The 20,359-nt window shown below is 44.6% G+C and overlaps 1 protein-coding gene and 1 long non-coding RNA gene across 3 annotated transcripts in view; one reads left to right on the top strand and one right to left on the bottom strand.

Moving 5' to 3' along the window:
- Window positions 1-2,084: 2,084 nt before the first annotated feature.
- LOC138357599 (uncharacterized) overlaps window positions 2,085-20,359 on the bottom strand; it is a 61,161-nt gene continuing 42,886 nt past the window's right edge. The window contains exon 2 of the long non-coding RNA XR_011225075.1: window positions 2,085-2,400. This is a non-coding gene — a long non-coding RNA (uncharacterized lncRNA). The remainder of the gene's footprint in view (window positions 2,401-20,359) is intronic.
- The window catches only part of LOC123751953 (alpha-2-macroglobulin-like), a 193,965-nt gene continuing 190,783 nt past the window's right edge, over window positions 17,178-20,359 (top strand). For both annotated transcript variants that reach the window (XM_069314573.1, XM_069314572.1), the window contains exon 1: window positions 17,178-17,285. In XM_069314573.1, coding sequence (XP_069170674.1) covers window positions 17,221-17,285 — 65 coding nt within the window. In that variant the 5' untranslated portion in view covers window positions 17,178-17,220. The remainder of the gene's footprint in view (window positions 17,286-20,359) is intronic.

The raw sequence follows: 20,359 nt of genomic DNA, 5'->3' as shown, positions 1-20,359 counted from the left end.
TTCTTATAAAATTTGTATATTTTTAAGTAAAACTAAGTTTTTTCAACTTATACAGCCAGCACCGTTATTGCAGTAAACAAATATGGTATATATATTTTTACCTACGTAATTCTAAGAGATATTGTGCCGCCTCGACGAGGCGGCTTGTTAAAGGTCTCGTCAATTGTTTTAATGCCATTTTCTAGCTGGATTTTGGCATTTATGGCCTCAGCGGGTAGGCAGTTCCATGGGTTTATAAACCTCTGGGTGAAAAAACATCTGTTTTCTGTCCTACTTAAGTGGACATACTCTCCAACACTATATTTGTGATTACCCTGTTATCAGTGACTTCAGTCCAAATGGCATGAGGTACTTTGAGCTCTATAATTACTTCATACACTCAAGATTATTGGAAGATATTCTTGTGCTGTACCCAGATTTTGCTAGTGGGGGCTAATATTTATTATTACCAGTATTATCCTTATTAAATCATAAATGTTAACCATGGATCATTAAGATCCCATATTGATATGTAATGTTAGTAATGTTGACCAAACCACACACTAGAAGATGAAAAGACGACGACAATGTTATTAATACTGTATTTCTTTTGAATCATTAAATTGTGTAGTATGTCTCAATTTTTCACTTCTTTGGATATGCAGCAGAAATGATAGTTTAAAAAACCCTAAAAATTTGTCGCATTATATCTTTTATGTTAATAACTGGATCAATATTTTACCAGCTGACAGGATTTGTTTTACTCACAGGTGCATTATCTGCTAGAAAAAAAATTAGGTTTATTGTTACACACAATGCTGCTACATAGCCTTCCCGGCTTGGTGCCTTCTTTCGATAATTACTTATTGTTACACACAGCCAAATTGTGTAACAGGAAGAGGTCTTGGACCCCTGCTTTCCCCCCTCCCCTCTCTTTTTTTTTAACAAGCCATAATAGTCCATATATGTAGTCATAATTATATGCCTAGGTATTCAATGACAAAAGTTTTTGAAATTCTTACCCTTACCTAACATCATGTGTGCAGCATAATTTTTCTTTTATGTCTCACCCAGATTTAATTTAAAAATTAAACCAAACAAAATCAATTAATAATTGGTATGTATAGCTAAAGTACACCGATAGCTATACTTATTACTAGGTGAACAGGGGCATTTGGTGGTGGTAAATGCTTGCAACAGCACGGGATCATCACCTCTCACATTTCATGTTCATCAGTGTTTATTTACTTTAATTACTACTGGTATAATATATTGCTATTATAAAACTAATTCTACTATCATAAAAGACATATTTACTACAAGTTTCAAGTTGAGAATGCTTATATAGCTAACAATAAGGACTCCTTCTGGATGAGACTCTCCAGTTAAAATGTTTATTTATAATAAAATTGATCCTCCATGTTGTATAGTAAAGAACAATTGAGTTATATCTAGTTTACGTAAAGCTACGTGTGGTATAGTGTCCTTAGCGCGACGGTGTGTACTTACGAAGATTTTCATACTTAAATGCCAGCCTGAATACCAACGTAGCCGCAAGGAAGATGCTAAGAAGGAAAACGCTCATAAGTACGAACGTAACTGCTTCGTGAATCTGGCCCCTGTATCTTAACGACGCCATGATCCACGTGACTGAATAGAGTCCGGCTTGGATACTCAGAACTTCTACTATGACAGCTAAGCTGTGATATGTTTTAAATAATACCCATAACGTTGGTAGATTTAAATAATATGATTTTACAATAATTAATCCAACTAATAATAATAACTCATTGATTAATTTTCGTGTGGTTGAAATTATAAATCCTTAAATTGTATGAAGTGAAAGTTTATCAGTGAAGATTACTAATAAAATATACAGTCTGCTTAGAAAGAATAAATAAATATCAGAGATTAAATTTAGTCTAAATAAATACACAGGAATTATTCACTGGTAGACTTTCCTATATATGAGGCTACATGAGTTCATAACACTGGCCACTCAATCTTTGCCAGAAATTTAAATTTGGATGTAAGGAATTACAAGATATGAATGAATGATGTGTATAATGGTGTAGCAGGTTTACAGGAGAGAATAAAACAATAAATCAGTAGGGATAACTGGATATTATTAACGAGTTAGGAACAAAGAATGGCTTGTTTGCAAGCAATTTAAATACTGTAATGTCGAAATTAGTTACTTGGTACATGAGTTGTGTGTTCAAGGAACTGTGATCCAGGCTAGCCCGTGAATCTGCCGTTGACGTAAAGCTTCGGAAGCTGTGAAAATATCTAGCAGAAGCTGGTATAGTCCCTTAGGACGAGATGAAAGTTCATTGGATAGACTGCTAGTTACACCTTGCTGGGCTCGTCAGTCTTCCGGATAGGCACGTCCCGTTGTGTGGGTTGGGGTGGCTCCACAGGCTGCCAAAACAAAAGGGAACTTCAGCATTAAATGACTTATAACTCCCAAACATCTCTCATTCTCACACATCTGTACAAAAGACTTGAATACCCATATGTTAAGACTGCACGAGGGATGGTGTCGACAACGCACTTTTTTTCATTCAAAGTTAAGATCAATTAAAGAACACAAAGGGTAAAGTTTAGATGCAATTGCGAAGAAATGATTCAATATCTATTTGACGTAGTCATTGATTTCGAGAATCAATGAATAAATATATTTGTGAATAAGAGAATTGATTTCCCTCATCTTTTACATTTGTCTCTCACTTGTCACCTCTCTCACAGATGTCCCTCACTCCTCTCACAGATGTCCCTCACTCCTCACACAGTTCTCTCTCTCACTGCTCACATACTTCTCTCTCACTGCTAACATACTTCTCTCTCACTGCTCACATACTTCTCTCTCACTGCTCACATACTTCTCTCTCTCTCTTATTTGTCAAATAGTTCTCTCTCTCACTGCTCACACAGTTTTCTCTCTCACTGCTCACACAGTTCACTCTCTCACTGCTCACACAGTTCTCTCTCACTGCTCACACAGTTGTCTTTCACTGCTCACACATTTCTCTCTCTCACTGCTCACACAGTTCTCTCTCACTGCTTACTCAGTTCTCTCCCTCACTGCTCACACAGTTCTCTCGCTCACTGCTCACACAGTTCTCTCTCACTGCTCACACATTTCTCACTGCTCACACAGTTCTCTCTCACTGCTCACACAGTTCTCTCTCACTACTCACACAGTTCTTTCCCTCACTGCTCACACAGTTTTCTCTCTCTCATTGCTCACTCGGATCTCTCTCTCATTGCTCACACGGTTCTCTCTCTCATTGCTCACACAGTTTTCTCTCTCTCATTGCTCACACGGTTCTCTCTCTCATTGCTCACAGGGTTCTCTAATTGCTCACACGGTTTTCTCTCTCTAATTGCTCACACGGTTCTCTCTCTCATTGCTCACACGTTTCTGTCTCTCATTGCTCACACAGTTTTCTGTTTCTCATTGCTCACACGGGTCTCTCTCTCATTGCTCACACAGTTCTCTCTCTCACTGCTCACACAGTTCTCTCTCATTGCTCACACAGTTCTCTCCCTCACTGCTCACACAGTTTTCTCCCTCACTGCTCACACAGCTCTCTCCCTCACTGCTCACTCAGTTTTCTCTCTCTCACTGCTCACACAGTTCTCTCCCTCACTGCTCACATTGTTCTCTCACTGCTCACACAGTTATCTCTCACTACTCACACAGTTCTCTCCCTCACTGCTCACACAGCTCTCACCTACTGCTCACACAGTTCTCTCTCTCACTGCTCACACAGTTCTCTCTCTCACTGCTCACATACTTCTCTCTCACTGCTCACATACTTCTCTCTCTCTCCTATTTGTCAAATAGTTCTCTCTTTCACTGCTCACACAGTTTTCTCTCTCACAGCTCACACAGTTCACTCTCTCACTGCTCACACAGTTCTATCACTGCTCACACACTTCTCTCTCACTGCTCTCACAGTTCTCTCCCTCACTTATCACACAGTTTTCTCTCTCACTGCTCACACAGTTCTCTCTCACTGCTCACACAGTTCTCTCTCACTGCTCACACAGTTGTCTATCACTGCTGACACAGTTCTCTCTCTCACTGCTGACACAGTTCTCTCTCACTGCTTACACAGTTCTCTCCCTCACTGCTCACACAGTTCTCTCGCTCACTGCTCACACCGTTCTCACTGCTCACACAGTTTTCTTTCTCTCTCTCACTGCTCACACGGTTCTCTCTCTCACTGCTCATACGCTTCTCTCCCTCACTGCTCAAACTGTTCTCTCCCTCACTGCTTACACTGTTCTCTCTCACTGCTCACACACTTCTCTCTCACTGCTTACTTAGTTCTCTCCCTCACTGATCACACAGTTCTCTCGCTCACTGCTCACACATTTCTCACTGCTCACACAGTTTTCTCTCTCTCACTGCTCACACAGTTTTCTTTCACTGCTCACACAGTTCTCTCTCACTGCTCACACAGTTCTCTCCCTCACTGCTCACACAGTTTTCTCTCTCTCATTGCTCACACGGATCTCTCTCTCATTGCTCACACGGTTCTCTCTCTCATTGCTCACACAGTTTTCTCTCTCTCATTGCTCACACGGTTCTCTCTCTCATTGTTCACAGGGTTCTCTAATTGCTCACACGGTTTTCTCTCTCTCATTGCTCACACGTTTCTCTCTCTCATTGCTCACACAGTTTTCTGTCTCTCATTGCTCACACGGGTCTCTCTCTCATTGCTCACACAGTACTCTCTCTCACTGCTCACACAGTTCTCTCCCTCACTGCTCACACAGTTCTCTCCCTCACTGCTCACTCAGTTTTCTCTCTCTCACTGCTCACACAGTTCTCTCCCTCACTGCTCACATTGTTCTCTCACTGCTCACACAGTTCCCTCGTCACTGCTCACACAGTTCTCTCTCACTACTCACACAGTTCTCTCCCTCACTGCTCACACAGTTCTCACCTACTGCTCACACAGTTCTCTCTCTCATTGCTCACACAGTTCTCTCTCTCACTGCTCACATACTTCTCTCTCACTGCTCACATACTTCTCTCTCTCTCCTATTTGTCAAATAGTTCTCTCTTTCACTGCTCACACAGTTTTCTCTCTCACTGCTCACATAGTTCACTCTCTCACTGCTCACACACTTCTCTCTCACTGCTCTCACAGTTCTCTCCCTCACTTATCACACAGTTTTCTCTCTCACTGCTCACACAGTTCTCTCTCACTGCTCACACAGTTCTCTCTCACTGCTCACACAGTTGTCTATCACTGCTCACACAGTTCTCTCTCTCACTGCTGACACAGTTCTCTCTCACTGCTTACACAGTTCTCTCCCTCACTGCTCACACAGTTCTCTCGCTCACTGCTCACACCGTTCTCACTGCTCACACAGTTTTCTTTCTCTCTCTCACTGCTCACACGGTTCTCTCTCTCACTGTTCATACGCTTCTCTCCCTCACTGCTCAAACTGTTCTCTCCCTCACTGCTTACACTGTTCTCTCTCACTGCTCACACACTTCTCTCTCACTGCTTACTTAGTTCTCTCCCTCACTGATCACACAGTTCTCTCGCTCACTGCTCACACATTTCTCACTGCTCACACAGTTTTCTCTCTCTCACTGCTCACACAGTTTTCTTTCACTGCTCACACAGTTCTCTCTCACTGCTCACACAGTTCTCTCCCTCACTGCTCACACAGTTTTCTCTCTCTCATTGCTCACACGGATCTCTCTCTCATTGCTCACACGGTTCTCTCTCTCATTGCTCACACAGTTTTCTCTCTCTCATTGCTCACACGGTTCTCTCTCTCATTGTTCACAGGGTTCTCTAATTGCTCACACGGTTTTCTCTCTCTCATTGCTCACACGTTTCTCTCTCTCATTGCTCACACAGTTTTCTGTCTCTCATTGCTCACACGGGTCTCTCTCTCATTGCTCACACAGTACTCTCTCTCACTGCTCACACAGTTCTCTCCCTCACTGCTCACACAGTTCTCTCCCTCACTGCTCACTCAGTTTTCTCTCTCTCACTGCTCACACAGTTCTCTCCCTCACTGCTCACATTGTTCTCTCACTGCTCACACAGTTCCCTCGTCACTGCTCACACAGTTCTCTCTCACTACTCACACAGTTCTCTCCCTCACTGCTCACACAGTTCTCACCTACTGCTCACACAGTTCTCTCTCTCACTGCTCACACAGTTCTCTCTCTCACTGCTCACATACTTCTCTCTCACTGCTCACATACTTCTCTCTCTCTCCTATTTGTCAAATAGTTCTCTCTTTCACTGCTCACACAGTTTTCTCTCTCACTGCTCACATAGTTCACTCTCTCACTGCTCACACACTTCTCTCTCACTGCTCTCACAGTTCTCTCCCTCACTTATCACACAGTTTTCTCTCTCACTGCTCACACAGTTCTCTCTCACTGCTCACACAGTTCTTTCTCACTGCTCACACAGTTGTCTATCACTGCTCACACAGTTCTCTCTCTCACTGCTCACACAGTTTCCTCTCACTGCTTACACAGTTCTCTCCCTAACTGCTCACACAGTTCTCTCGCTCACTGCTCACACCGTTCTCACTGCTCACACAGTTTTCTCTCTCTCTCTCACTGCTCACACAGTTCTCTCTCTCACTGCTCACACGCTTCTCTCCCTTACTGCTCAAACTGTTCTCTCCCTCACTGCTTACACAGTTCTCTCTCACTGCTTACACACTTCTCTCTCACTGTTCACACAAATCTCTCCCTCACTGCTCACACAGTTTTCTCTCTCTCGTTTCTCAAACGGATCTCTCTCTCATTGCTCACATTGTTCTCTCTCTCATTGCTCACACGGTTCTCTCACTCATTGCTCACATGGTTCTCTCTCTCTTTGCTCTCACACGGTCCTCTCTCTCATTGCTCACACAGTTTTCTCTCTCTCAATGCTCACACGGTTCTCTCTCTCATTGCTCACACGTTTCTCTCTCTCATTGCTCACGCAGTTTTCTGTCTCTCATTGCTCACACGGGTCTCTCTCTCATTGCTCACACAGTTCTCTCTCTCACTGCTCACACAGTTCTCTCTCATTGCTCACACAGTTCTCTCCCTCACTGCTCACACAGTTCTCTCCCTCACTGCTCACACAGCTCTCTCCCTCACTGCTCACTCAGTTTTCTCTCTCTCACTGCTCACACAGTTCTTTCCCTCACTGCTCACACAGTTTTCTCTCTCTCACTGCTCACACAGTTCTCTCCCTCACTGCTCACACAGTTCTCTTCCACTGCTCACACAGTTCTCTCTCTCACTGCTCACACAATTCTCTCCCTCACTGTTCACACAGTCCTCCCTCACTGTTCACACAGTTCTCTCCTCTCACTGCTCACACAGATCTCTCCCCTCACTGCCCACACAGTTCTATCTCCCTGCTCACACAGTTCTCTCTCTCACTGCTCACACAGTTCTCTCTCATTGCTCACACAGTTCTTTTCCTCACTGCTCACTCAGTTCTCTCTCCTCACTGCTCACACAGTTGTCTCCCTCACTGATCACACGGTTCTCTCTCACTGCTCACAGGGTTCTCTCTCTCACTGCTCACACAGATCTCTCTCTCACTGCACACACGGTTCTCTCTCTCACTGCTCACACAGTTCTCTCTCTCACTGCTCACACGGTTCTCTCACTGCTCACACAGTTCTCTTTCTCACTGCTCACATAGTTCCCTCTCTCACTGCTCTCACGGTTCTCTCTCTCACTGCTCACACAGTTCTCTCTCACTGCTCACAGTTCTCTCTCTCACTCCTCACACAGTTCTCTCTCTCACTGCTCACAGTTTTCTCTCTCACTGCTCACACAGTTCTCTCTCACTGCTCACACGGTTCTCTCTCTCACTGTTCACACGGTTCTCTTCCTCACTGCTCACACAGTTCTCTCCCTCACTGCTCACAATTCTCTCCCTCACTGTTCACACAGTTCTCTTCCTCACTGCTCACACAGTTCTCCCTCACTGCTCACACAGTTCTCTCCCCTCACTGCTCACGCAGTTCTCTCCCCTCACTGCTCACAAAGTTCTCTCTCACTGCTCACACAATTCTCTCCCTCACTGCTCACACAGTTCTCTCTCATTGGTCACACAGTTCCCTCTCTCACTGCGCACACAGTTCTCTCCCTCACTGCTCATGCGGTTCTCTCTCTCACTGCTCACACGGTTCTCTCTCTCACTGCTCACACAGTTCTCCTATTCACTGCTCACATAGTTCTCTCTCTCACTGCTCACACGGTTCTGGCACTCACTGCTCATACAGTTCTCTCTATCACTGCTCACACGGTTCTCTCTCTCACTGGTCACACAGTTCTCTCTCTCACTGCTCACATAGTTCTCTCTCTCACTGCTCACACGGTTCTCTCTCTCTCACTGCTCACAGTTCTGTCTCTCACTGCTCACACGGTTCTCTCCCTCACTGCTCACACAGTTCTCTCTCACTGCTCACAGTTCTCTCTCACACCGCTCACACGGTTCTCTCCCTCACTGCTCACACAGTTCTCTCCCTCACTGCTCACACAGTTCTCTCTCACTGCTCACACAGTTCTCTCTCTCAGTGCTCACACGGTTCTCTCTCTCATTGCTCACACGGTTCTTTCTCTCATTGCTCACACGGTTCTCTCTCTCATTGCTCACACGGTTCTCTCTCTCATTGCTTACACGGTTCTATCTCTTATTACTCACAGGGTTCTCTAATTGCTCACACGGTTCTCTCTCTCATTGCTCACTCGTTTCTCACACTCATTGCTCACACAGTTTTCTCTCTCTCATTGCTCACACGGGTCTCTCTCTCCTATTGCTCACACAGTTCTCTCTCTCGCTGCTCACACAGTTCTCTCTCATTGCTCACACAGTTCTCTCCCTCACTGCTCACACAGTTCTCTCCCTCACTGCTGACACAGCTCTCTCCCTCACTGCTCACACAGTTTTCTCTCTCTCACTGCTCACACAGTTCTCTCTCATTGCTCACGCAGTTCTCTCTCACTGTTCACACAGTTGTCTTTCACTGCTCACACAGTTCTCGCTCTCTCACTGCTCACACAGTTCTCTCTCACTGCTTACATAGTTGTCTCCCTCACTCCTCACACAGTTCTTTCGCTCACTGCTCACACAGTTCTCTCTCACTGCTCACACAGTTCTCACTGCTCACACAGCTCTCTCCCTCACTGCTCACACAGTTTTCTCTCTCTCACTGCTCACACAGTTCTCTCTCACTGCTCACACAGTTCTCTGTCACTGCTCACACAGTTCTCTCTCACTGCTCACACAGTTCTCTCCCCTCACTGCAAACACAGTTCTCTCTCACTGCTCACACAGTTCTTTCTCTCACTGCTCACACAGTTCTCTCTCATTGCTCACACAGTTCCCTTCCTCACTGCTCACTCAGTTCTCTCTCCTCACTGCTCACACAGTTGTCTCCCTTACTGCTCACACGGTTCTCTCTCTCACTGCTCACAGGGTTCTCTCTCTCACTGCTCACACAGTTCTCTCTCTCACTGCACACACGCTTCTCTCTCTCACTGCTCACACAGTTCTCTCTCTCACTGCTCACACGGTTCTCTCACTGCTCACACAGTTCTCTCTCTCACTGCTCACATAGTTCCCTTTCTCACTGCTCACACGGTTCTCTCTCTCACTGCTCACACAGTTCTCTCTCACTGCTCACAGTTCTCTCTCTCACTTCTCACACAGTTCTCTCTCTCACTGCTCACAGTTTTCTCTCTCACTGCTCACACAATTCTCTCTCACTGCTCACACGGTTCACTCACTCACGGTTCACACGGTTCTCTCCCTCACTGCTCACACAGTTCTCTCCCTCACTGCTCACACAGTTCTCTACCTCACTGCTCACAATTCTCTCCCTCACTGTTCACACAGTTCTCTCTCACTGCTCACACAGTTCTCTGTCACTGCTCACACAGTTCTCTCTCATTGCTCACAATTATCTCCCTCACTGTTCACACAGTTCTCTCCCTCACTGCTCACACAGTTCTCCCTCACTGCTCACACAGTTCTCTCTCACTGCTCACACAGTTCTCTGTCACTGCTCACACAGTTCTCTCTCATTGCTCACAATTCTCTCCCTCACTGTTCACACAGTTCTCTCCCTCACTGCTCACACAGTTCTCCCTCACTGCTCACACAGTTCTCTCCCCTCACTGCTCACGCAGTTCTCTCCCCTCACTGCTCACACAGTTCTCTCTCACTGCTCACACAGTTCTCTCCCTCACTGCTTACACAGTTCTCTTTCATTGCTCACACAGATCCCTCTCTCAATGCTCACACAGTTCTCTCCCTCACTGCTCACACGGTTCTCTCTCTCACTGCTCACACGGTTCTCTCTCTCTCACTGCTCACACGGTTCTCTCTCTCACTGCTTACACAGTTCTCCTATTCACTGCTCACATAGTTCTCTTTCTCACTGCTCACACGGTTCTGGCACTCACTGCTCACACAGTTCTCTCTATCACTGCTCACACGGTCCTCTCTCTCACTGCTCACACAGTTCTCTCTCTCACTGCTCACATAGTTCTCTCTCTCACTGCTCACACGGTTCTCTCTTTCTCACTGCTCACAGTTCTGTCTCTCACTGCTCACACGGTACTCTCCCTCACTGCTCACACAGTTCTCTCTCACTGCTCACAGTTCTCTCTCACACCGCTCACAGGGTTCTCTCCCTCACAAAGGAAGCCCCTTTCATCAGTCCACAAGGAGACATGTATTTACAAATAGACGGAGTAGCAATGGGCTCCCCCCTAGGAGTTTTATTTGCTAATTTTTATATGGGAACCATCGAAGATAGGGTCTTCAGTAGCAGACAAAAACCAACTGTATACTGCCGTTATGTAGATGACATATTCGTAATAGTAAAAGACTCAGATGAACTAATTGACCTAAAAAGACACCTAGAGAGAGAGTCAGTACTCCGATTTACACACGAGAATAGTGAAAAAAACAGTCTGCCATTCCTGGATGTACTAATAACAAAAACAGGAACCTCTTTAAGCACCAACGTATATACCAAGCCCACCAACATAGGATTATGCCTGAACGGTAGAATTGAGTGCCCCCAAAGATACAAAGTCAGTGTTCTCAATGCTTATATTCGTCGAGCGCTTACCCACTGCTCTGAATGGAGCAACGTGAGTAGAGAGTTTGAAAGAGTAACTCAGGTATTGGTGAACAACGGATATAGCAACGCGGAAATAAACGCTGCTATAAGAAGACACTTGGACCGTTGGTATAATCCAGAACCTAGAACAGAAACCACAACACCTCCAATAAAATTATATTACAAATCAACCATGCACAGTGAACATATAAAAGAGGAAAGAATAATGAAAGAAATAATCCGTAAAGGAGTAAAAAGCACTACTCCTAACCAAAACATAAACCTGATAATATTCTACAAAACCAAGAAGACTTCCGAACTCCTTATCAAAAACAGCCCGAAGCCGACGGAGAACCCTCTACAGCAGTCAAGCGTTGTATACATGTACACTTGCCCCCACGAAGGATGTAACCTTCAATGTAAGTACATAGGTATGACGTCGACCAAGCTGACGAGGCGTTTGACATGCCATCTTCAATCCGGTGCCCCTAGGAATCACATGAGACAAGCCCATGACATTACTCTAAGAAGAGAAATGTTGAACAAGAATACCTGCATAATAGACAAAACCCAAGATGCAAGAAGATTACAAATTCTTGAGGCAATTCACATAAGAATAGAGCGACCTACCATGAACACCCAAATCACGGAACTATTTACTCTACCCACCATGAGAGTAAGGACAAGACAAGAACATATCGATGCCAACACAGAAGACAATGTCCAACATAATTGGCCAATTACACTGGATTAATCTTTGTGTTTAGATAGGAGCTGCCTCGTATGGGCCAATAAGCCTTCTGCAGCCTCTATGTTTTGTAAGATCTGTTCACTTGAGAATGAACCATGGAGGTTCGAAACGTTGTGCAAATTATATAAATAAGTGTAATACACTCTATAGTAAATCACTTCTTTTCTTCATCTTAAAAGTACGAAAATGAGTTTTGGAGAACTCCTATTTCAATTAAGCCCTGATGCTAAGAAAATAGTTAGAGGGATAGAAGCCCTAAACCAGAAAATAATAAATACAGAATATGCGGTCATATTCAATGAAACATATATATATATATATATATATATATATATATATATATATATATATATATATATATATATATGTGTGTGTGTGTGTGTGTGTACATGTATACTCCGATGCTTCCACACAAGTTGTTCTGTTTAGGACTAGTTATTTCATTAATATTATATATATATATATATATATATATATATATATATATATATATATATATATATATATATATATATATATATATATATATATATATTGTGACGGTAATGCGTTGGTGTTCGGCTGTTCAAAAGCTAGGGGTATGGCCTCGTCACATAGAAACAAAAAAATAGAAAATCTGGAACTTCATCTGTGGTAAGGTAATGAGAAGACACACAAAACACAAGTAAATTTTAACAATGCAATTTTAATTACGTTAGAAAAAGCAAAACATGAATAAAATGGACATACAAATTCATATAATAAAATCAATCAATCAAAATAATAAGAATAATCAAATGACAAAATGAAAAGTTACGTTAAGACAAGTGAGTACTAACAAGTGTATAACAAACAATCAAATAAGAGGTGCAGGAATATTGGCTTTAAGCTATCACCTCTCTTAGTACACGTAAGCCACAGCTTAGTCTACCAAGGAGACGTGTTAACCTGATGAAAGCACTGGATATTCTGAGAGCGGTAGGTCGTGTGGCCCCAGACATCAGGTAGTATGGTGGGTGGAAGGCAGGTGCAACTGGACCCGCAGCCAATCAGCGACGAGCAAGCGACAGACAGGTAGTTTGGCGGTTTGAGGTGGAGCAGGTGTTCCTGGCTGCATACGTTTTGCGCTCTGGCAAACCTTGGAGTGGTGTAGTTGTTGGATATTTCTTCCATACTTGTTTTATATAGATGTATATATCGACGTATTTTGGAGGGAAGAGCAGGCTCAATCTCTTGAAGGAGATTATCGTCACAATATATATATATATATATATATATATATATATATATATATATATATATATATATATATATATATATATATATATATATATATATATATATATATATATATATATATTTATATATATATATATATATATATATATATATATATATATATATATATATATATATATATATATATATATATATATATATATTTTGGTTGCAGTCTTTCCGGTAGACATATATTATTAAATATGACCGAAAAAGTAAGATTAATAATTCTAACACGATTTTTCTCAATATTTCTTATGTTTCTTTTCACTGTCGATGGTAATTGAAAAATCTTTTCTCCAAAATTCACTTTTATTTCTAGTCTGACGCGACACTTGAACGTGTTTCGTAATAACTTTTACATTTTCAAAGACTTTAGTTTACACACATACAACTATAACCTGCAAACACTAAACAGATATCGTACTATGCTATAATTCAAAAGGCTTTTCATTTTATATACCTGCATTTGGGTGAGGTGATATGTTACAACAGTTTTAGATGAGGTGAAAACAAACTTTCAACACTAGAACACGAAATATTGCGTAATATTCGGTAAAGTTAAAGGGGAAGAATGGAAGTAAATGCAAAGGGCCTATTGTCCCATATTTCTTGATGCTTCTATATTGGTGCGGAGTCTTGAAGTTGGTAGACTATTGTTGTGCATTAATTCGCTGTTGATTGCTGGTGTTGACTTCTTGATGTGTAGTGCCTCGCAGATGTCAAGCCGCCTCCAATCGCTGTATCTATCGATGATTTCTGTGTTGTTTGTTAAAACTTCTCTGGTGACGGTCTGGTTGTGGGAAGAGATTATATGTTCCTTAATGGAGCCCTGTTGCTTATGCGTCGTTAATCGCCTGGTAAGAGATGTTGTTGTCTTGCTTATATATTGAGTTCTTTGAGGCTTACAGTCCCCAAGTGGGCATTTGAAGGCATAGACGACGTTGGTATCCTTTAAAGCGTTCTGCTTTGTGTCTGGAGAGTTTCTCATGAGTAGGTTGGCCGTTTTTTTGTTTTTTTAGTAAATCGTCAATTGTATCTTCTGATTTTTTTCTGTTGGGATAACGTTCCTATTAACAACATCTTTCAGGACCCTTTCCTCTGTTTTATGAGCTGTGAAAATGAAGTTCCTGTAAAATAGTCTAATAGGGGGTACAGGTGTTGTGTTAGTTGTCTCTTCAGAGGTTGCATGGCATTTCACCTTCCTTCTTATGATGTCTTCAACGAAACCATTGGAGAAGGCGTTGTTGACTAGGACCTGCCTTACCCTACAGAGTTCTTCATCGACTTGCTTCCATCCTGAGCTGTGGCTGAGAGCAAGGTCGACATAAGCGTTAACAACACTCCTCTTGTACCTGTCTGGGCAGTCACTGTTGGCATTGAGGCACATTCGTATGTTTGTTTCCTTAGTGTAGACTGCAGTGTGGAAACCTCCGCTTCTTTCCATGACTGTAACATCTAGAAAGGGCAGCTTCCCATCCTTCTCCATCTCGTAAGTGAAACGCAACACAGAATTCCGCTCAAATGCCTCCATCAGCTGCTGCAGACGTCTGGCATCAAGTACCTGCATAAAAGATATCATATCAGTTTTGTTGAAGATATCATAAAAATATAGGTGAAACGCTATGCTACCTCTGAAGAGTCCACCAAAACAACACTCTTCATCTAGAATATTGGGGCTCTTGGGCCACCAGCTGTGGGAGTAGGGCGTCTCATCTTGGGCCACCAGCTGTGGGAGCTGGGCGTCTCATCTTGGGCCACCAGCTGTGGGAGTGGGGCATCTCATCTTGGGCCACCAGCTGTGGGAGTGGGGCGTCTCATCTTGGGCCACCAGCTGTGGGAGCAGGGCGTCCCATCTTGGGCTACCAGCTGTGGAAGCGGGGCGTATCATCTTGGGCCACCAGTTGTGGGAGTTAGGCGTCTCATCTTGGGCCACCAGCTGTGGGAGTGGTGCGTCTCATCTTGGGCTACCAGCTGTGGGAGCGGGGCGTCTCATCTTGGGCTACCAGCTGTGGGACTAGGGCGGCTCATTTGGGGACACCAGCTGTGGGAGTGGGGCGTCTCATCTTGGGCTACCAGCTGTGGGAGCGGGGCATGTCATTTTGGGCCACAAGCTGTGGGAGTGAGGCGTCTCATCTTGGGCCACCAGCTGTGGGAGCGGGGAGTCTCATTTTGGCCCAGCAGTTGTGTGAGTGGGGCGTCTCATCTTGGGCCACCAGCTGTGGGAGTGGGGCGTCTCATCTTGGGCCATCAGCTGTTAGAGTGGTGCGTTTCATCTAGGGCCACCAGCTGTGGGAGTGGGGCGTCTCATCTTGGGCCATCAGCTGTTAGAGTGTTGCGTTTTATCTTGGGCCACCAGCTGTGGGAGCAGGGCGTCTCATCTTGGGCCACCAGCTGTGGGAGCGGGACGTCTCATCTTGGGCCACCAGCTGTGGGAGTGGGGCATCTCATCTTGGGCCACCAGCTGTGGGAGTCGGGCGTCTCATCTTGGGCCACCAGCTGTGGGAGTAGGGCGTCCCATCTTGGGCTACCAGCTGTGGAAGCGGGGCGTCTCATCTTGGGACACCAGTTGTGGGAGTTAGGCGTCTCATCTTGGGCCACCAGCTGTGGGAGTGGTGCGTCTCATCTTGGGCTACCAGCTGTCGGAGCGGGGCGTCTCATCTTGGGCTACCAGCTGTCGGACTAGGGCGGCTCATTTGGGGCCACCAGCTGTGGGAGTGGGGCGTCTCATCTTGGGCTACCAGCTGTGGGAGCGGGGCGTGTCATTTTGGGCCACAAGCTGTGGGAGTGAGGCGTCTCATCTTGGGCCACCAGCTGTGGGAGCGGGGAGTCTCATTTTGGCCCACCAGTTGTGTGAGTGGGGCGTCTCATCTTGGGCCACCAGCTGTGGGAGTGGGGCGTCTCATCTTGGGCCATCAGCTGTTAGAGTGGTGAGTTTCATCTTGGGCCACCAGCTGTGGGAGCAGGGCGTCTCATCTTGGGCCACCAGCTGTGGGAGCGGGACGTCTCATCTTGGGCCACCAGCTGTGGGATTGGGGCATTTCATCATGGGCCACCATCTTTGGGAGTGGGGCGTCTCATCTTGGGCCACCAGCTGTGGGAGTGGGGCTTCTCATCTTGGGCCACCAGCTTTGGGAGTGGGGCGTCTCATCTTGGGCCACCAGCTGTGGGAGCGGGGCGTCTCATCTTGGGCCACCAGCTGTAGGAGTGGGGCTTCTCATCTTGGGCCACCAGCTGTGGGAGTGGGGCTACTCATCTTGGGCCACCAGCTTTGGGAGTGGGGCGTCTCATCTTGGGCCACCAGCTGTGGGAGCAGGGCGTTTCATCTTGGGCCATCAGCTGTGGGAGCGGGGCGTCTCATCTTGGTCCACCAGCTGTGGGAGTGGGGCGTCTCCTCTTGGGCCACCAGCTGTTGGAATTGGGCGGTTCATCTTGGGCCACCAACTGTGGGAGCGCGGTGTCTCATCTTGGGCCACCAGCTGTGGGAGTGGAGTGTCTCATCTTGGGCCATCAGCTGTGGGAGTGAGGCGTCTAATCTTGGGCCACCAGCTGTGGGAGTGGGGCGTTTCATCTTGGGACACCAGCTGTGGGAGTGGGGCGTCTCATCTTGGAGTAATCTTTCTAACAATGGGTCCTCTAACATTAGGATGGTGTTCCACACCTGGATGTCTTGGTGCTGTAGTCTGATGTTTACTGGCTGTATGTTCAGGAGTTCATGGAGTTCCTGGACTGTCTGATCATATGGTGGACGGTGTTTTGCTGCTCTCCTTAGTGCCTTATACCGCACTGCTCTTAGCTGTTGCATGTTAGTTTTCTTTAAGGTGTTTAGTGGTACTGAGGATTATTCTAGATTCTTTAATTGGATAGGGTTATGTTGTCCGGAGGGGAGGGGGTGCCTGAGGGAGGGACGGGGAGGGGTACCTGAGGAAGGGACAGGGCGGGGTGCCTGTGGGAGAGACGAAGGGGGGGGGGGTGATGGGGAAGCCAGGGGACGTGGGGGGAGGGGGAACTCGTTTCCTCCAGACAAGGTGAGGGAGAAGAGGCAGCTCCCACAGTCTCACCGGCTGCCAGCCAGCCTGGACGTCTCGTTGCCTGTTGCCATGGCGCCCTACCACTGTCCCCGCCTCCTCTGTGTCCTCGCTCTCACCGCTGCTCTCACTCACGGGTCAGTAAACTCTCCTTCAAACACCCTTAACGTTACTAATTTACATTATTCACCTTATTTGATTTTGAAGAAACATTTGGAAAATTTGTGTAATTATGACAAATAGTAGGAGCTCCTATATTGTTCTCCCCTTGTACCTGTCCTGTCAGTGACAGTGGTAGGCGGAGCTCCTATATTGTTTCCCCATGATAGAGGAACATAGTTCAGGAACTGAACTCCAATATCCATTTAACTAAGAACTGTTGTCAGCAGGCCTAGTGTGGCCGTTCCTTTAGCGTAGTGGTTTCGTCCTCGACTCAGTATCAGGGAATCTGTGGTTCGATCCCCAGACGGATCAGAAATGGTTGGGCACCTGTTCATGTAGTATTAAATAGGTATTTAGGAGTTAAGTAACTGTTGTGGGCAGTCTGTAAAGAGTCGAACCTTCCTGTCCAGGGCGCTACCACTGAGCCACATGTTCTTAGTCAGTATTAATCCACTGTGTTTCCTAGTTCAATTTTTCCTCAAGTATAAATTGTTACTTGATATATATATGTATACATTATATGTATATATATCGTCATACGATATATATCTGTAGTTTAGTTGTTTAAGTTTTGTCGGTAACTATTTGTAGTTCCAGCGAGTCAACTATTTATAAAGGTGCAATGTGACCATAGACAAAATAATATAATGTTGGAGAAAACTTGTGAGTTACATCAGTTGCGGGACGCATGTAAAACATTGTCATTCATAAACAAGATGTTTCGCGGCTGAACTAACGAGCAATTGGCCATTGTTTGTGGGTGGACGGCTCCTGGGGGTCCGTGCCGGTAAACAATGGCCCACGTGTGTCTTCACCCAGCTGGTACACGAGTCTGGAGATGAACACCTTCCCGCACCACCACCCACCAACCTCCAACTCTTCTCCAGCACCGACTCATCACATGGTTCATCACAAGACTCATCACATGATTCATCACAAGACTCATCACGTGATTCATCACGGGAATCATCACGTGATTTATCACTGGACTCATCACGTGATTCATCACAAGACTCATCACGTGATTTATCACTGGACTCATCACATGATTCATCACAAGACTCATCACGTGAATTATCACTGGACTCATCACGTGATTCATCACGGGATTTATCACAGGATTCATCACAAGGCTCATCACGTGATTTATCATGAGACTCATCATGGGATTCATCCCAAGACTCATCACGTGATTTATCACGGGACACATTACATGATTCATCACGAGATTCATCACAAGACTCATCACGTGATTTATCACGGGACTCATCACGTGATTCATCACGGGATTCATCACAAGGATCTTCACATGATTTATCACGTGACTCATCATGGGGTTCATCACAAGACTCATCACGGGACTCCTCACGTGAGTAATCACAGGACTCATCACATGATTCATCACGTGATTCATCACAAGACTCATCACGTAATTCATCATAAGACTCATCACGGGATTCACCCCGGAACTCATCACATGATTCATCACGAGAATCATCACGTGATTTATTACGGGACTCATCACGTGATTCATCACGGGATTCATCACATGATTCATCATAAGACTCATAATGTGATTCATCACGAGACTCATCACGTGACTCATCACATGAATCATCACGGGATTCAACACAAGACTCATCACGTGATTCATCATGAGACTCATCACGGGATTCATCACAGGAATCATCACATGATTTATCACAGGACTCATCACGTGAATTATCACAAGACTCATCACGTGATTCATCATGGGACTCATCACGTGATTCATCACGGGATTCATTACGTTATCTGTTCGAATCCCACGTGTGTAAATGCTTCGCTCACGAAATATACTATTAATTGGGCACTGAATCTAAACAATTAAACTAACCAAACTTAGTCTAGGCCTAACTATACACAATTATATTTAAAGTTAAAAATTATCTTTATAAGTTAAAAATATATATATATATAAATATATATATATATATATATATATATATATATATATATATATATATATATATATATATATATATATATATATATATATATATATATATATATATATATATATATATTTATATAACAACAATTGGTATTGAACGCCTCTGTACCTCCTCTGTAATGAGGAAGTACCTCCTGGAGTTTGTAACATCTGTACATTTGACTAAATGTAAACTCTGTCAGCAGAATTATTTGCTAACTTTGCGTCATGAAATAATGGAATGTGAAAAAAATCCCGGAATTCAGATATAACACCATCAATGGTGTCCAAGAAATGTTTAAGTACTTCATTCATAATGATGTGCTGCCAGAAATCCTAGCGAAGTCTCCAAAGATTGCTTACTGTAGGTGCAGCCTGCACATGACTGTAAAGTTGCCGCCCAGTTGGGTGGGTGTAGAGCACTTGACTATAAAGCTGCCGCCCAGTTGGGTGGGTGTAGAGCACTTGACTGTAAAGCTGCCGTCCAGTTGGGTGGGTGTAGAGCACTTGACTGTAAAGCTGCCGCCCAGTTGGGTGGGTGTGGAGCACATGACTATAAAGCTGCCGCCCAGTTGGGTGGGTGTGGAGCACATGACTGTAAAGCTGCCGCCCAGTTGGGTGGGTGTGGAGCACATGACTGTAAAGCTGCCGATCAGTTGGGTGGGTGTGGAGCACATGACTGTAAAGCTGCCGACCAGTTGGATGGGTGTGGAGCACATGACTGTAAAGCTGCCGCCCAGTTGGGTGGGTGTGGTGCACGTGACTGTAAAGCTGCCGCCCAGTTGGGTGGGTATGGAGCACATGACTGTAACTGTGTGACTCACCATAGATATAAAGAGCCTCGTATAGTGACTGTTATGAGCCTCTTGTTCACTTGTGATACAAAATATTATTTTTGTGTGAATTTGTGTAGGTGATTGAATATGTACGTGTATGTATATATATATATATATATATATATATATATATATATATATATATATATATATATATATATATATATATATATATATATATATATAATATATATATATATATATATATATATATATATATATATATATATATATATAACAT

Source organism: Procambarus clarkii, chromosome 79 (assembly GCF_040958095.1).
Source record: "Procambarus clarkii isolate CNS0578487 chromosome 79, FALCON_Pclarkii_2.0, whole genome shotgun sequence".
Classification (NCBI taxonomy): domain Eukaryota; kingdom Metazoa; phylum Arthropoda; class Malacostraca; order Decapoda; family Cambaridae; genus Procambarus; species Procambarus clarkii.
Note: the sequence above shows the minus strand (reverse complement) of the source record. Positions and strands in the feature narration are given on the sequence as shown.